The 16,498-nt window shown below is 39.2% G+C and overlaps 1 protein-coding gene across 1 annotated transcript in view; it reads right to left on the reverse strand.

Annotated features, from left to right (window-relative positions):
• PPFIBP1 (PPFIA binding protein 1) overlaps window positions 1–16,498 on the reverse strand; it is a gene marked incomplete at its 5' end in the record, with an annotated part of 47,125 nt that overhangs the window by 15,719 nt on the left and 14,908 nt on the right. Inside the window, 10 exons of the mRNA XM_079548067.1 lie at window positions 508–574; window positions 1,677–1,730; window positions 2,875–3,005; window positions 3,898–4,055; window positions 5,820–5,904; window positions 6,295–6,356; window positions 7,725–7,757; window positions 9,237–9,351; window positions 11,591–11,683; window positions 15,940–16,071. Coding sequence (XP_079404193.1) covers window positions 508–574; window positions 1,677–1,730; window positions 2,875–3,005; window positions 3,898–4,055; window positions 5,820–5,904; window positions 6,295–6,356; window positions 7,725–7,757; window positions 9,237–9,351; window positions 11,591–11,683; window positions 15,940–16,071 — 930 coding nt within the window. The remainder of the gene's footprint in view (window positions 1–507; window positions 575–1,676; window positions 1,731–2,874; window positions 3,006–3,897; window positions 4,056–5,819; window positions 5,905–6,294; window positions 6,357–7,724; window positions 7,758–9,236; window positions 9,352–11,590; window positions 11,684–15,939; window positions 16,072–16,498) is intronic.

A 16,498-nucleotide genomic window follows, 5' to 3' on the forward strand; every position in this document is an offset into this window, starting at 1 on the left:
TGCAAGATGTGACATGTCTATGATCACTGGTAACGCATGATGTGAGGAGCCCTGCTGTATGGGAACTGTTGAGTCATGGCCTGAACCACTGATTGAGTACCTGGGGAAAGGACCTGGTCAGCCCTGGAAGCACAAATAAAGGCAATTCAGTTGTGTGACCAGAAGGGGTGGAGCCTGGCTGCACCTCTCTTAGACCTCATTTAAGGGCTGACTGCCACTGGGGAAGGATCTTTTGTTGGAGATCCCTCCTTAGCGGAGCTTTCTCCTCTGAACCTGGAATCTTTTGATACAGGTGAGCAATCTTCTTCCCTTCCTTTATAGCACCTTTCTATCATGCTGGTCCTTCTGTCATTGTACCTCTGCTGTAATGCCTTTCCCATCATATTCACCTGTCCAATTGCTACACCTGCTCTGGCCCTGAGGAAGGCAATAGGACATTCATAGGTTCAGAGCCCCACTGGAGATATCATTCGCATTTCAAAGGGAGAGGGAGAAGTGAGAGCCCACACGCACCGTTTCAGATGTCTCTTTCTTCAAACTGCTCAGACTGCTGGACTTTTGCAGTGAGGAAGTCCTGAAACAACACAAAAAATGAGCTGAAAAACTCCATTAAATTTTTAAAGATAGATACACTCTCAGGAGACAGCTTTAAAAATAACAGTATGTGATGAAACATATTCAAAAACACAGACATTTTGAATGAATGCAATCAACGCACTAATCAGAGCCCACACAGTTTTAGGACACATTCTACAAATCTCCACTTCATAATTACTGATGTTAATGCTGCAGTGACTTAATGCCTACCTGGGATATTTTTGGCTTTTTATTTAAAGTAGTATATTCAGAAGTACAAGCAGAAGTTACACAGGCAAAAGGAAGTGCTATAAACAGAAGCTATGAAAAACAGTATTATTAGCATCAGGCTTCTGACTAATTTAATCCTTAAAGAAGCCAAACACGCTAAGTGAATCATGGTTTAGTATTTTATCTACAGTTCTGTTTTTCATTTCAGACCAGATATCTGTCTGTTCTGATGGGACAAAGTCTAGAGTGCTTAAGTTTGAAAAGAGAGTTATCATTAAAGACTCCCCAAAGCCAGGTCTAAGTTAAGAATAACTTCATTTAATCTCACAAAGTCATCTATCTTTATACCAGCATAAAGAGAATAAAATTTGACTTTGTTGTTCTCACAGCACTAAGTCACTCAAAATAAAATCAGGCTCTGAATCCTATGCTGTGTAGCAGATAAGCCCTGTTGTCTTGTGCTCCTTGCTAACAAATAGCTTTGACACATATGCACATTCAGAAATAGTCCCACTGATTTCACTGGGGAGTAAGGCTACGTGGCAGAAGTTAAAATTATGTTTTTATTGTAGTCATCTGATTGACCTTTCCACATTACCAGAAGAACAAAAACCAAACTAGGGTGCAGGTACAACAACAGTTTATGACTCAATTAGAGATGCTTAATAACATAAAATAAACTGCGAGTACTTCTGCACAAATAAAGCACTGGAAAATAACAGTTATGAGCAAAAGAACACCACCACTGTATATCATCTTGACTAGAATTAGTTAACATACTTACATGTGTCTGTGAAACATGGGTCAGGAGGTTTGAGTCAAAAGTTGCATATAAATGTTTCCCAAATATATTTGGTTGTGATACTTACACTGGACTATCACATGGCTGAGTTTCTGGAGAGGAACGTGTTGATCTTACTTCACTGTAAAAATGAAATACATGAAAAAAATAAAATATTTGGATGGGATCTCCAAATGTCTTGCTAATACAGAAACCCATGAACCCATGATGTTTTAAGCCTGTTTTTGTTTCAGCTGTTACTGCACTGAAACACACCAAATTTTCTCCTCTGCAGTCATAAGTCTTCCAAAAGACAAAGGTGAGCTAAAGTGGACCAGGAAAGAAAACAAACACTCTTAGCATGAAAATGCTGCACATTGAGATTAAATAAATGCAGAGGATACAGTATGCAGAGAGTCTGAAGCACCAAGAGGCAAAGATGACCCGCTCCCTGCAGTTTAGCCACAGTGCTAGGACATTTGCTGTTGGTGCTTTGCTTGTTTTCTTCTTCAGAGTCAGGATATAAACCCTTGCCAGCAATGGCTAGAGCTGCATGAGGTTCTCATCCAGCAGGCTGTGGTATGGGGCACAGGAGCTACAGCTCAGCCACAGCCCCAGGGTAGAGCTACACATCTACTGCCCCAGCTTCCTTGGGATTCTGCACTGACAAATTTAGCCTGGCATTGGAGTACCTCATCCAGGGTTCCTATAAGAACAATCAAAGAAATATCTTTGCAGTTCATTGTTTCAGACTCAGTGTGGTTCTTTATCTCCTTCTCTAATCTTTTCAAACGCCTCTTAGTTTCTTTCTGTACCCCTGGAAACAGCCCAAGATTAGTGCTGGACAGTTTTTTTGCTGCACTTACACCAATCCTTAGCAACTGTGGAAAATATCTGGATGAAAATTATCAGAAACACATTTGGTAGCACAGACAACGCTATCTCAGTCCTACATGATGTAAAACCAGATAAAAATAAAAATTCTGTGTTCTTCATTACATCAGATCAGTTTTTCTCTCCTTCTGTTCATTACTTGTGAAGCAGCTGGCATAGAATATGAGTGCTGCTACAAGCAACAACCAACACACTAATGCTTACTTACTGAAAAAGATTTAACCAATGTACTTTATGAACATAAGCTGAGTTCACTATTGCTAGTCAAGTGAATGCTACCCTGGTTTAATGGACTTAATAACTCTACAGTATGATAATCGGCAGATTATTACTTTCATTAAATGCCAAATATTGAATTCAAAATTGAAGAATATGTGGGGAAACAGTAATACCTCAAATCACTTGTAGGATCTGGTCTGGGCTGTGTTTTCACTTTCTCTGCAGCAGTTTCTGAGCTCTTGGACGTTGATGAAAAAGATGGGATTGAAATCTGCAGAATACTTTTATGAATCTGTAAGGAATTCTAAAAAAAAAAAAATGAACATTATCCATTACATTGAAATGAGCTCAAAAGTAGCAGCCAAAAATGAAAACCGTAATAGATAAACTATGGAAAGAAGGCTCCAAAATAAAAAGAATACATATTTGCTTTCTTTCCTTTGTCATAGAGTGGAGGTTTACTACTCTAAAGATGGCACTGGAAGATAAAGCGTGAATTGCTGCACTGATAAGCTACAGCACAGGCAAAAATCTTCAAAACCTCCAGAGCCTGCCTGCTAAACTTCTCTCCACCAGTCTCCAAGAAGAGCAGTTCACTTTTTAGGTTCACTTCTGTTCTTGTGCTACTCAGAGGATACCAAGCAGCAGCTGAATATTTAATTTAGTTAATAGTTTGTCATAGTGTGTTCAAAGTCCCTATCTTGACTCAGAGCTTTAAGAGATCTATAATTTTACTGCTGGAAAATGTGACTGTAAAAATCAGAGATTTTTCATTTCACTGAATGTAAACATGAAACAATGATTGCAACCTTTTAAATATGACAGGATACATTAAACAAGTTCCAGCATGTTTACTTCAAGTTCTTGACAAATGAAATGTAGCTCCTAAAATAGCTATGTCTAATACAAGAAATAGTTTAGATGCATTCTCATGACAAATACAGTGATTTGTTATCTCCTGATTCCATCTGATTAAGAAAAATACATTAAACTGAACTCAAATCAAACTCCCCAGCAGGTTTCACAAGAAGTTCACATTATCCAGAAGGATAATCAAAAGGACATTATCAAAAAGAATATATTACTAAAACTGTGTGACCCAGAAAAAATCTTGAGTCTTGGTGTTTGTAACACAAGTGGAGCACAAGCAAGCTTTCAAGGAGTAATGGCACTAATAGAGGAAGCAAAAAATACACCTCTTCATGAATATTTGTGTTAAATTCATCGTGGATTGGCGATGCTGTTACTGGGGTTGGGGATGGACTTTTTTCTGGGTCGGTCAGACTTGGTGTGTCCAATAAAACTGTGGAGATAGATCCTGAATTCAGGAAGTCTTCACTGTCACTGTCCTTGCCTGGAGGGAGAGAAGATGGAAGTTTATCTGACACAATTACCCTTGCTCTTATGCAATGCAGCCTTACTTTCAGGAGAGAGCACAATAGGAGAAGGGTGCCATCAATAAATATTGCTTCCCAATTCAACCACCACAGCACACTAGGGTTGGAGCAGGGTGGAAATATGCATCTGACAGCAAAAGCCCAACCCCTCTTCAAAACGTTCAGTGGGATCATTTTCAAAAAGCTGAATAAACTGGAGTAGTTATTTCCTGTCCCACGTCCTGGGTTTTCATACTAAGTACCTCTTTCCCTGTATTCACTAGGGAAAGACTTGGAGGGTCAAAGTCTGTGCTGAGAAAAACAACCTGCCTCTGTGGTATCTTTAAGTTATCCATTAAAAAAAAAACCAACAAAAAACAGCCCACAGTCTAAAAGCCTAAAACCAGTTTTAAGTGACTGCATTACATTTAAAGACTGCCATAAATTAAGCACGTCTCATTTAATTAACACAGTAGCCTACATCACTTGGCATCCTCTGTGCCCACTGAACAATTTGCCACTTCTGAACTGCCTCACTACAACCTCAGGACTTAGATTTCCACACATCATAGTGTCACAGTTTTGACTCCAATAGGAGTTAACTGGTTCAAGACGAACAATGTTTTCTAAAAGGCAAGCAGAAGTCCAGCACTTATTTCCAAAGATTTGGTGCAAAAATAAGCCATGTTTGTTTACCAGATCCTTCCTTGCCCATTCGTTACCATCTATCCTTGAGGTAGAGGGCAGGTAGACTTGAGGTTTGTTTTAACATCTTCCAGACTTTGAAGGCATGGCACTGTGTGAAAAAGCAATCCCTAATTCAAAAATGCTCCTCCTTCTCCATAACAGTAAGCACACTGCTTTGCTCTCATGACTCATGCTCTCCCTGTGTTTCTTTTACTTTTCTTTACAGGGAGAAAGGAGAAAGAGAGGTACTGAGGGCTGTTACACTGAACTGACAATGACCACCCTCAACCTTTATAACCTTTGGGGATCAGAAGCTCCTAGATCTGGAATACTCCACCAGTCTTTGAACATATGATGTGCGATACTGCATGTTACAGTGGCTGTAACACTACATGTTACATGTGTGTGTGCAGGACAGAAGAGGTTACTAAGAAAGATGAGGAAAAGCCAGCCTGCCCTCCTGTAACAGGGAAGGAGAATTATTCTGTAGCTGCTGTATTCGGCAGCTTGTGAAGTTTCTATCACATGCCAAAGACATGGTGTGTCACTGCAACACAGTCTTGGCAGGATGTCCACTTTGCTACTTATATTTTTTGCAGCTCTTGGGCATTGCTATTACGGTGTGTGCAGCTGCTGTGGCAATGCTGGTTTGACTTGAAGGAACATGCCTGCTCAGTGACTGCTCTGCTCAGCTTCCAATGCCTCCCAAGGAACACATGCAAGTGAAGGGAATGGTGAAATTTAACAGTTAATATAGTACCTAGCCCAGAACAGTATTTCAAGAGGCAATGGAATGAGCACGGGAATTCATCACACTCTAACTTTACAACAGTCAAATATGCAACACGACAGTAGAAAATTACTACTACCAGAGGAACCAAATGTTCAGCTGCATGGTCAGAAAAGGCAATTTACTAGACTGCACCAGTTGAAGAACTGGCCTTTACTCTAAGAGATACCTCCAAAGGTAAGTCTAAGATTTGATGTAACGCTATCACAGTGCACCTACTATTTGAGTGGGAGTAGAGTTTATAACTTCATAAACTGCACAGTACCTTTTTTACCTTGAGCCAATATCACCATGTCTTGAACTTTCTTGTATCTATTCAGAGATTGTCGAAGCTCTTCTATCTTTCGATCCTGAAACAGAAGAGAATTGTGATTATGTTTTTTTTTCCTTTAGTAAATCAAAAATAATAAATACAATTACTCAATAATTGTCTGCAAAACTAAAAGAAATTGGGAGGCACGGATGGGACAGGGTGCAGAATTCTGGTGTAAATTCCAGTCTCATTGAACTTCGTGACATTGATTTGCAAGGACTCTGTGTGCATGGGAATAAATGCCCAGTTATACCCCCTTAAGAGGCTCCACAACACTTCTGATTGTAGTGATGCTTTGATTCTTACAGATTTAATTTTGTACAGAATTGTGAGAAGTTCACATATATAGTTTGTTTTTTGTTTTTTTTTAAAAGAGATATAACTGAATCTAAAAAATTATTAATGCAAAAAATAATGGCTTTGCTACCTTTTCTTCATTTGCTGCCATAAGAGATTCTACCGCCTTCTTCATTTTCTGTACCTCTATATCTAAAAACACAACACAGTTACATAAGTCAAGTTAAATGAGACAGTGTAAGGAAATAAGAAAAAAAAAAAAACAACAACCCTAGAATCAACTCAGTAGTATCTGAAGGTAAATTTACAAATTAAAGCAAAATACAAGCCACTTACAGTCTATGTTAGATGGAAATATGTGGACTACTTTTCTCCAAAACCTTTTTTTCTGACTTTAACCTAGGAAATGACCAAGTTCATGAAATTACCTTACCTACTCCTCAGTTTCAAGAAAAATGAAAGTCAAGAGTACAATTACTGTTTGAATATCACTCTGTTCTTCATATGATCTAATAACCACAAAACAAGAGGTCCAAAATACAAAATACTACAACTGGAGCACAACAACGTACATCCTCCTTACAACAGTCAACAAACACCCAAGTGACATCTCAAAAACTCACTATACAAAGCAACAGGATTAACAAACATGACAAAGAAAGGATTGTGCAGTGGTGTTTAGTCGTAATTCAGTACGGATGTAGAAATGAGGATGGCACAAAGAAATGATGCAAGTATTTGCTATGACAAGCAGTCATGCTAGAATACATACTGTAGTTCAGACTTGAAAGAGGTCCCTAATACAGAGATCGTGGTTCATCAGAGTTTCATCTGTAATCCTTATTTATGAGGAAACAGAACATAAATGTCTCCATGTATTTTTAACAGTCTATGTGGTTTGAATTTGGAGGTGTTCTGGACTAGAGAAATGTAAGAATTGAAATGATCTCAATTTCTAAATCTAAAAATCTATCTTGCCTAAATGAAATAAACTTGAAACATCATTACAAACATTTGGAGGTGGGCAAATGCACAGGCAAGAAAGCATTTTAACCTCCTCAAATTCCTTTGGAAAAAAAAAACAAAAAAAAACAACAAAAAAAACCCACAGTGGGAAGAACACCCTCCTCCTTAATGAAAAACAAGCTGCCTTTCGAGATAAAAGCCATTTAGGTATATTGGGTAATACTGCAACTGATACAGTTCCAACGATTTTCACTAAGTTATGCTTACAGCAAATCTGGACTACTGGAATGTAATTGCATTTCACTAGGAGGCAACTGTTTTCTTTGTGTGTGCATTTTAAGGCAAAAAATCTGTGCACTCCACTTTGAAGCAGAATTTTGTGATTCTCCACTAAATCAAATCTTTGTCTATTAGCTTTTCTTCTGAAAACTTTGTATTTCAAGTGTGATATACAGTAAAATTTGAGAATATGGACAGGTAAGCGTAACTAAGGGTTACAGATGACACAACCCAAGAGTGCTTGTTAAAGCAGTTTCACAATCACATGCAGAAAGCTCTTCTGGAATGCTTGTGGAAAGACATCAGAAACCTTACTTTTATCTTTGAGCTTCTTTTTACAATTTTCATCTGTGCAGAAAAGTCCATTGGATTTGAAATTAGCACGAAGGTTACAGAATTAAATAAAAACAAAACATTGCTACTTAAGGAGTAACTATTCCTCACATAGTGTTGCAGAAGCAAACAGTTCATGTTTTGCACTGCACTCTCATTGCTGATTTTCCAAATGACTCAAATGGTCTCCCTGCTGATATATGTCTACCTATCTCAAGGATATTTGATTACTGATTATTGATATTATTGATATTGATTATTATTGATATTGACTTGATTCCACCTGTTAAAAAACAGGTGGTAACAATGTCTCAGAAAAAGCTTACATCAATAGTTACTCCTAAGCTACCACTATGTGAAAGACAGAAAAGTTATAATGTACAAAAATTTGTTCAGAAAGCACAATCCATGGTTCATCATGGCAGAAGATCCCTCTGCTGAGCTATACTGAAAACTGACCTACAGGTGAGAACCAAAGGGTAATGAAGGTTCAATGTATACAGCAGCCCCCAAGAAAGAAAAGCTCCATTTAGGTAGTAAAAAAACCAATAAAGCAAGACCTTGTTTACAATTAAATATTTTAAAAACAGGAATCACATTTCAGTGCTGTCACTTTTAGTGCTCTTTCAGAGTAAATTTTAAAAACAGAATTTTATTAAGTAAAATTTGACAACCTACACATAGCTTTTTCTACCTCAGGTCAGAAATGAACAATCAATCTCTTGAAGCTGGATTTAAAATCTGGGACAATTATTTGTGAGATATGTTCAGAAATGAAATTTCAGCAAGTCAAAAACTGGAAATTTTTTTTTGAGGCCTTAAAGAAAGTTTTCTATTTTCAAATGAAGATCCTGAAATTGAGTTTCCTCCAAATAAATACCAATTGTGCTTCTTCTTTGCAAGCAAATAAAAGAAGTATTTGACATTACATTTCAGAGCTAATTCAGGTTTAGTTAGGATTTAGAATTAACCAGTAGGCAAATCCAGAACCAATCCTCAATCCTTCTTAGGGCTGGGGCCACACTGAATATGAGTACATCATACTTAGGTTTGCAGGATGGCTTTTCCTCTTCCTTAACAGTAAGGGGTGTATAAGCAAAGCCCAGACACAAACACTGTGGAAGATATATTGAGGAGGGAATTTCTTAGTATAAGCTTTCTAGAAAACAGGTTGAAATCAGTTCAAGGCTTTCTTTGCCAACATAAACTGTGTATTTTGAGGCACGATGCAAAAGCCTCATGAAGTAGTAACTAGGGATTACCAGAATAAGTTCAGTGTTGATCAAGAACCTATTCCAATGGTAGATTCAGCAGCAGCACTGTGAATACTCACTAAATGTGGTAAAAGAAGTAAACTAGAAAGAGAAAGTGCATGAAAGTTGAGGATTTTATCTGTTATTTGCAGTTCACACCCAGAAGCACTACCTCTGATGAAGGGACTGAGGAGGACATGTTGCCTCTGCACAGTCCTAAGAGAGCCTTCCATGTTCTTACCTCTGTCCAGTATTTCAATTCCTTCTCCTTTCAGCTTGCATACCAATTTTTCTTGCAACCTTTTTACCTCAGCTTCCTTCTGCTCCAGTTTCTCTTTCAAAGCCGATAGTTCATCCTGTAACAGACACAGAATCACTCAGTGACAGTTTCCATGCACATCTGAGATGTTTTCAAAAATCAATCGTATGAAGCACAGTGAACAGCTCTTCAGACAGTGGAAGTGAGTAAGGGCTCTAAAATTTACCCTAGCTGAGGGGACACTCTGCCTCTGAGTATCACAAACAGACCACTGAGTTCTCAAGGGGGCAAAACCAGAGGACCAATGGACAAAAGTGTCAGTCTCATGAATTATCTGAAAAAAAGATTTTACATTTAAATTAAAGAAGAAAGTGTAAAGCAAAAAAGCAGTTTTCTTACTTGTTTAAACTTGCACAGACAGAAAAATTTCAAGTGATGAGGCTGACAGCTAAGATTTACAGTACTTATTTTGATTTTTATAGAACATTGTGCAGGTTCAAAGTCGGACAATTATGGAGTTGTTCTCATGGAACAGGCTGAGGACAGTTTCAAAAACAATCACTGCTTGTACACACAAATTGACTGTAATGCCATCAAACACAAACACATACTGAAAAGCAGTTCAGACAAAAACATGGTACCTCTGCCACAGTTTAGATTTGCTGATTTTGCATTGGGAAAGAAGGCTTAGAGTTGAGTTTCATGGGAACAAGACAGATGGTGTTTTGGGGGAGTTGGGGTATATTAGAAAAATGCTGTCAAATTACAACTTATATCTAACCATCTGCACCCAGCAAGAGACTGGCATGGATCCACGCATGTAGCTTTTAAAAATTTGAGTCAAATCCTATCCAGCTTAGTAAAATGTTTCCCTGATGTCCGAAGATATCTTGTGCAACAGCATCATCAAGACAGGAACCCCTAGAGCAAAGGTACCCAACACTAAAAATTTAATTTGCTCCATTTGTAAACAAAACAAGCCTCAATTTTGGCATTTATAGCTCCTACGTAAGTGTTAAATTCTTTAAGGAACAAATCAACTAGAATACTGTGATGGCTTAGATTTTTCATGAGCTTCCCTCAAACAATCTATTACAAATATGCATGGAAGTGATATTTGTAACCCAAACAATGGCCCAAACAATTCTCCAGTGCTTCAAGTTGGTACTGATTTTGATGGGATTTCTGACAGTGTAAGACCTGTGCTTCTCCAAAACAAGACCCTTTCTCAGTCATATGAAAGCTGTGGTAAATCAAGGGCAACTAGAGTTACCTGTAGTTGTTGATGCTATGTTATCTTTCCTCCTTTAGAAACATGATATGAAACTAACATTTGGGAGAGGGGACAGTGAAAGAGAATCACTGTTTTCTAGCTAGAAATGAATAAACGTTCTCTTTAAAAAAGTGAGGAAAAGTTCATTTTGAATATTGGAAGTAAATTACAGAAGAAGCTGCTTTCCCTTGGAAGAGGAATGAACTTAATCCAAGCTTAATTAAACTACGAATAACCCATGCAAAGTTCATGACACTAAAATCCTCTCCCATTTGATATAAAAGCTTATAAATCATATCTACACTAAAAGCCTTGCAATCTAATGAGAAAGGGAGGACTGCATATCAACACACAGCAATCAATGAAGAACAGAGCATGACAGCACAATGCAAGACAGACCATAAAATGGTGGAACATGAAGGATTTGAAACAGGCCAAATGTTACCCATAAACTACTACACCTTTAGCATCTGGCATTTTTGCTCCATCCGCTGCTTTTCATACTGCATCTGACCCACTTTGATTTTCATGCTAGAAAGTTTGGCCATTAAAGACTGGTAACAGAGATAGAGGAGTGAGAGAAAACTAAAGACAGAAAAGAGACAAAGCTAAATGGCAAAGAGAAGTCAGAAACTTACAGGAACAAAAAAAGTGCTACAGTCAGTTAGGGGAATGTTTTCAGGAGTGGCTGATTTTCAGCACATTTAGGAAAAAAGAAACACTCAGCTTTGATCTCACCCATGGCACATGCCTTATGCACCACAACTGGTATTGACCTACGAGTGAATCAAGGGTCTAACCAATAAAATATTTACGGTTACTGACCAGCTGTGTGGTGAGTTATCCTTTATAAAAAACAATGTCTGGATCTGAAAACCATGACATTTGGAAATAATCCCTTTTTACGTATTGTTTGAGTTTCTAAGTGAGCACCACGAAACTCCTAGGCCTGAGCACGCTCAGAATTTTGCAAGGTGCAGGCAAGGACTGGGGAAAAACAGGAAGAAGTTCTAAAACTTGTGACTTGCACCCATCTCTGCACCTTCCCCTCAGCCTCACTTACTTTGGTTGTTTTAAGCTTTTTCTCGTACTGTAGTCTTTCATTGTCCATTTCTCCTACTCTTAATCGTAATTCATTTATCTCCTGGATCAAGTCCTGAGTGAAAGAGAAAACAAGACCAGAAACAAGAGGAAAAATCAGTAAATAGAGTGACAGTTGACTAGGCATGCTTTGATGAGACCGTAAAAACACAACAGCAGAGACCTACCACATTTGGACATTAACTGTGAGCATTCTCTTCCTGCAGAGGTTAACTGAATGCTAAGGTTGTGTCCCACCAATGGACAAAGTCATCTTTCCCCCAGATTCCCCATCCTCCAGATCAGGAAACAGAGTAGGAAGCCTGTGCAACAGGCAGGACAGAGTGTTTTTCCATACAAGACAGAGAATAAGAGCTACAGTTTTTGGGGAAAATCACCCCCTCTGCTCTGAAGGGGAGCATATTACCAGAAAGCTGTGGTTTTTGCACATCTTCAAGACATCCAGCAAGCTTCTGTTTCACATTTATTGCACCGATCTTTCATTTATGCATGGATCTCAGATAAGTGTTACACTTGCAAGTTAAAAAATTAAAAATAAAAATCCATTCCTGAACAGCTAATGTAGTGCCTTATCACTAGGAAACTCTTTAGAAGAGAAGATTAACTCTTTGGGCACCCTATAAAACAGAAGTGGACTCAAACTGCTTCATAATGGTTTCTACACTACCAGGAGTTGTGTGGGTCCCTGGTAATACCTTCCCACCCCATTCCATATTTTCCTAACTTAGAAACCTCTGGTTATACATGCATAATGAATCTGATAGCGACCAAGCAGAACCTGTATTTCCTTAGCACAGTCCAAGCTCTATTATCACAACTACAATGAAAACATAGAACATTTGAAGATGGTAATAACAATTACTGCTACTAATGTATGGGCAAAATTAAATTGCATGAGTTTCAATAGGGCCAAGAGTCAGGTCCTGCAATTTGGTCACAACAACTGCAGGCAACCCTACAGGCTTGAGGAGGAAAGCTGCCTGACAGAAAGAGACCTTGGCGTACTGATGGATAGTCAGCTGAATGCAAGCCAGCAGTGTGCCCAGAAGGCCAATGACATCCTGGATTGTATGAGGAATGGTGTGGTGAGCGGGACTAGGGAAGTCATCCTGCCCTTATACTTGGCACTGGTGAGGCTCACCTCGAGTACTGTGTTCAGTTTTGAGGTGCTGGAGCAGGTCCAAAGAAGGGCAACAAGGCTTGTGAAGGGCTTGGAGAATATGTCCTACGAGGAGAGACTGAAGGAACTGGGGCTGTTCAGTCTGGGGAAAAGGAGGCTGATGGAAGACCTTATTGCTCTCTTCCAATACCTGAAAGGTGCTTACAGCGAGAGCGGGGTTGGTCTCTTCTCACTGGTGACAGGTGACAGGATGAGGGGAAATGGCCTCAAGTTGCACCAGGGTAAGTTTTGGTTGGATATCAGGAAACATTTCTTTACAGAAAGGGTTGTGAAGCAGTGGAATAGGCTCCCCAGGGAGGTGGTTGAGTCACCATCACTGAATGTGTTTAAAAACCGTTTGGATGTGGTGCTCAGGAATATGATTTAGTGGAGGGTTGTTAGAGTTAGGGTTGTACGGTTAGGCTGTGGTTGGACTTGATGATCTTTAAGGTTTTTTCCAACCTGAGTGATTCTATGATTCTCTGTATGACTAATTTCAATACATCTGCAATTCCTTACTGGTTCTTCAAACCACAACTTCTATAAATCACATCACTCAACTATAAATACACACACGTCACTATTAACTGAGTTGTTTCTCAACAGTGCTAGGTGCTAAAGACCTCTAACAAATCTACATTTCCAGGTCTGAGAGTTAGTTTTGACACTTTGACAATTCGTTTCAGATTTTATCTCCTGCAGCTATCACTTCTTCTATGCTATGATCCAATGTCAAAATATCCTACACATGGCAATAGATGCTGAAGTTGTTGCTTACGTACTTCTCACTTGAGCTACATGATTTTTAAAATATTGGAGGGGGAGAGGGAAATCCATATTATCCATATTCAGTCATCTATATTCAAAATGCCACAGTGAAGCAATGAAAAAAACCCACAAAATTATTCTCCTTTTTTGAAAAAAATAACACAACACAACATTAACAGAAGTGTCAAGATACACTCATACTGTCAGAGAAACAGACTTATATTGCAAACAAGAGCACGAGATCCTGTATTGGAAACAAAAATCTCCTGTTTTAATATGGGCCTTGCATAACTGAATCCTTTATCAGTAGCAACAGGTCACCAAAAATACTGTACAATTCACCCAAGGGCTAAATAGAACTAAAGAGGAGTCCTAATAGCATGTTTTGCCCTAAAAATACTTTTAATTACTCACCTTCACATACAACAAGAGACATCTCTCATGTCTTAGGTTATCTAAAGCATGGTAACTATAATGACATTCCTTCTCAGCTTTTTTTAGGCATAAAGTCACACTGAAGATTCACAAGGCTCCACAGAGACCCTCAACAGTACAAACAAGACAGCCAGGCTTTGCATAACAAAGCAGAGGAAAAAGAAAAATACTAAACAGCCCTGCCTCCCCTGCTGCTGAATCACTAAAAAACATGCACAGTAGTCCTCTTTTGATCCAGAGACAGATCCCTCCATGCAAACAAGCAACAGTTTTTCCTTGTATGGACCCACAACTGTATCTGATGGGGCTGACATGGACTCCGATTTCCAAAACTCTTTTCCATCCCTGATTGCATTACTTTGTGCTCTCCATTGCGGGGCCAGAGAGGCACAAAAAACCAAGGGCAGCGTAAGACTTTGAGGGTCAGAGGCTTCCTTACCAGTACTGGGAATGCAAACTATGTTCATAATTCTCCTCCACTGAGAAATTCACCCGCACAAAGGAGCCTGGTGGTGTTTTAAGTTATGAAGAATTCTCCATGAGTTAGCAAGTTTAACCTCTGGCTCCTGCTTCAAAGACCATGTCTGGTTATGGACTCCTCCCTAAATAAACTCCCTAATATATTTTCTTACAAAAACCAAGCTCAACTCAGACTGTCCACGCTTGTTATGGAAAATAATCTTAGTGTCTGCTGAGAAAGTGGAAAGACTGGAATGGGTTAAAGAACAGATCAATTATAAATCTCTATAAATTATACAATTAGCTTTGAAAAAGCTGTGTATTTGAGCATGTAGACAGGAAAAGTCCTAGAGCACAAAGGAAAAAAGGCTAACACATCTAGCAAAGCATCTTTGTAAAGAAAGAATGGTGAACATAAGAAACCTACCAAGCTAGAAGGGGAAGTTGAAATGAGAAACATAATTAAAAACTGGATGACATGAAGGATTTAATATGAATTATAATTGATAACTTCACTGGCTAACATGTAGGAACCTGAAAGGGAATTAAAAAATACATTAAAGTGAAAGGGTCAAGCTTTGCCCTTTGTTACAGCTGCTTCTCTTCTAGAAATGAATGACATCTGGAACACCTACAATATGAACATCAGACATTTCAGCTCATTTATAAATCCTCAGAAAAAAAACAGTATTTGAAATTTTCTTCCCTGGCAGGCTCCAAGGTATTTCTGACAAGGGTATGTTACCCCTGCAGTGAAGCACAGCCTAATTCTTGGAGTTTCCTGTAAAAACTAAGCTCGCCAACCTGCAGTCTCTGGGTTTCTAGCTTCAAAGACAAACAAGGGTCAGCTACACAATCCAAGGGGCACAGAGGGCGAATGGCTGAGGAGAGTGCTTCCAAGGATGGCAGCTTCAGGCTGCAGCTCAGCCTGGCACTGTACAGCTCTGGGCCAAAGCCAGGCTGAGAAGAATATCTGCAGCCCCCTTCCATGGAGCTGAGGTCTGAAGCGAGGCTTCAAAATGCCCTCACAAAGTCACCTCATTCTTTGTTACTGAAAACAAAATTTATGCCTTTTAGCATGTGCAAAGACATGGCACATGTGTTGGCATGTTTTCTGCCCTTGCAATGGACACAGTTTGTCTCAAACAGACATGCCTTACTCAAAAAAGACAGCTGCAAGCTGGGATGGAAAAGTGCAGTGCACTCACACAGTTATATTTAAAGTCATCCTAAATGCCACCTGCCTGAAAACCTGAGGGCAAGAATCAAAAACTCTTTAGGGAAATCTTTCTTTGTAAAAATCTTGGTTTACCAAGCCAAAGGGGACACTGATTTTGAGATACAGGCGTTTTAACCTTAAAGATGAATATCTTCTTTGTCTGGCAAAAAAACAAACGAACACAAAGCAAAACAAAAAACATTCCCATGAATGTTCTGGTAATGTGAAGCACACACAGCTTTCATAATTTATTTCACTGATTTTCACTCACCTCCGTATCTCTGAATCTGTCCTCATAGTCCAATCTATCCTTCTCTACAGATGTAAGCTTTAGCTTCAGATTGGAAATCTCTGCCATAAGATCCAGCTTCTGAGTTTCAAGGGATGTTCTGCTCAAAAGCTCCTGATTCAAGATAAAGAGGAACAAAACAGGATTATTCATCCAAGGGGAAAGAAATCAGTCATTTATTTCAGCAGCTAAAGGCCCCTTTCAGGAGCAAATTGTCATACACTCTGCGCTCCCTGAAGTGCAGGACACAGCAATTAACCATTTGACAGACTTTGGGCAGCTAGGATGCAGCTGAGATCACTGGATCACTATCACAGGTTGGCTGCCAGGCTGAGAAAAAAGCTTGTCTGTCATCACAGTTGCCCTGGGCAGCAGGGAGCTTTGAGGGGAATCCACCCATCCTGCCAGAGGCTTTCATCCGAGTCTCTTTGAAGTTCAGTAGGGAAAGGCTCAAAGCAGAGCAGGTCTGGATTCCTATAGTGTAAAACAGCACTGACATTACTAAGTACAAAGACTTGAAAGCAAATATGGTAGAAAATTG

This window comes from Tetrao urogallus, assembly GCF_951394365.1.
Source record: "Tetrao urogallus genome assembly, chromosome: 1".
NCBI classification, from domain to species: Eukaryota; Metazoa; Chordata; class Aves; order Galliformes; family Phasianidae; genus Tetrao; species Tetrao urogallus.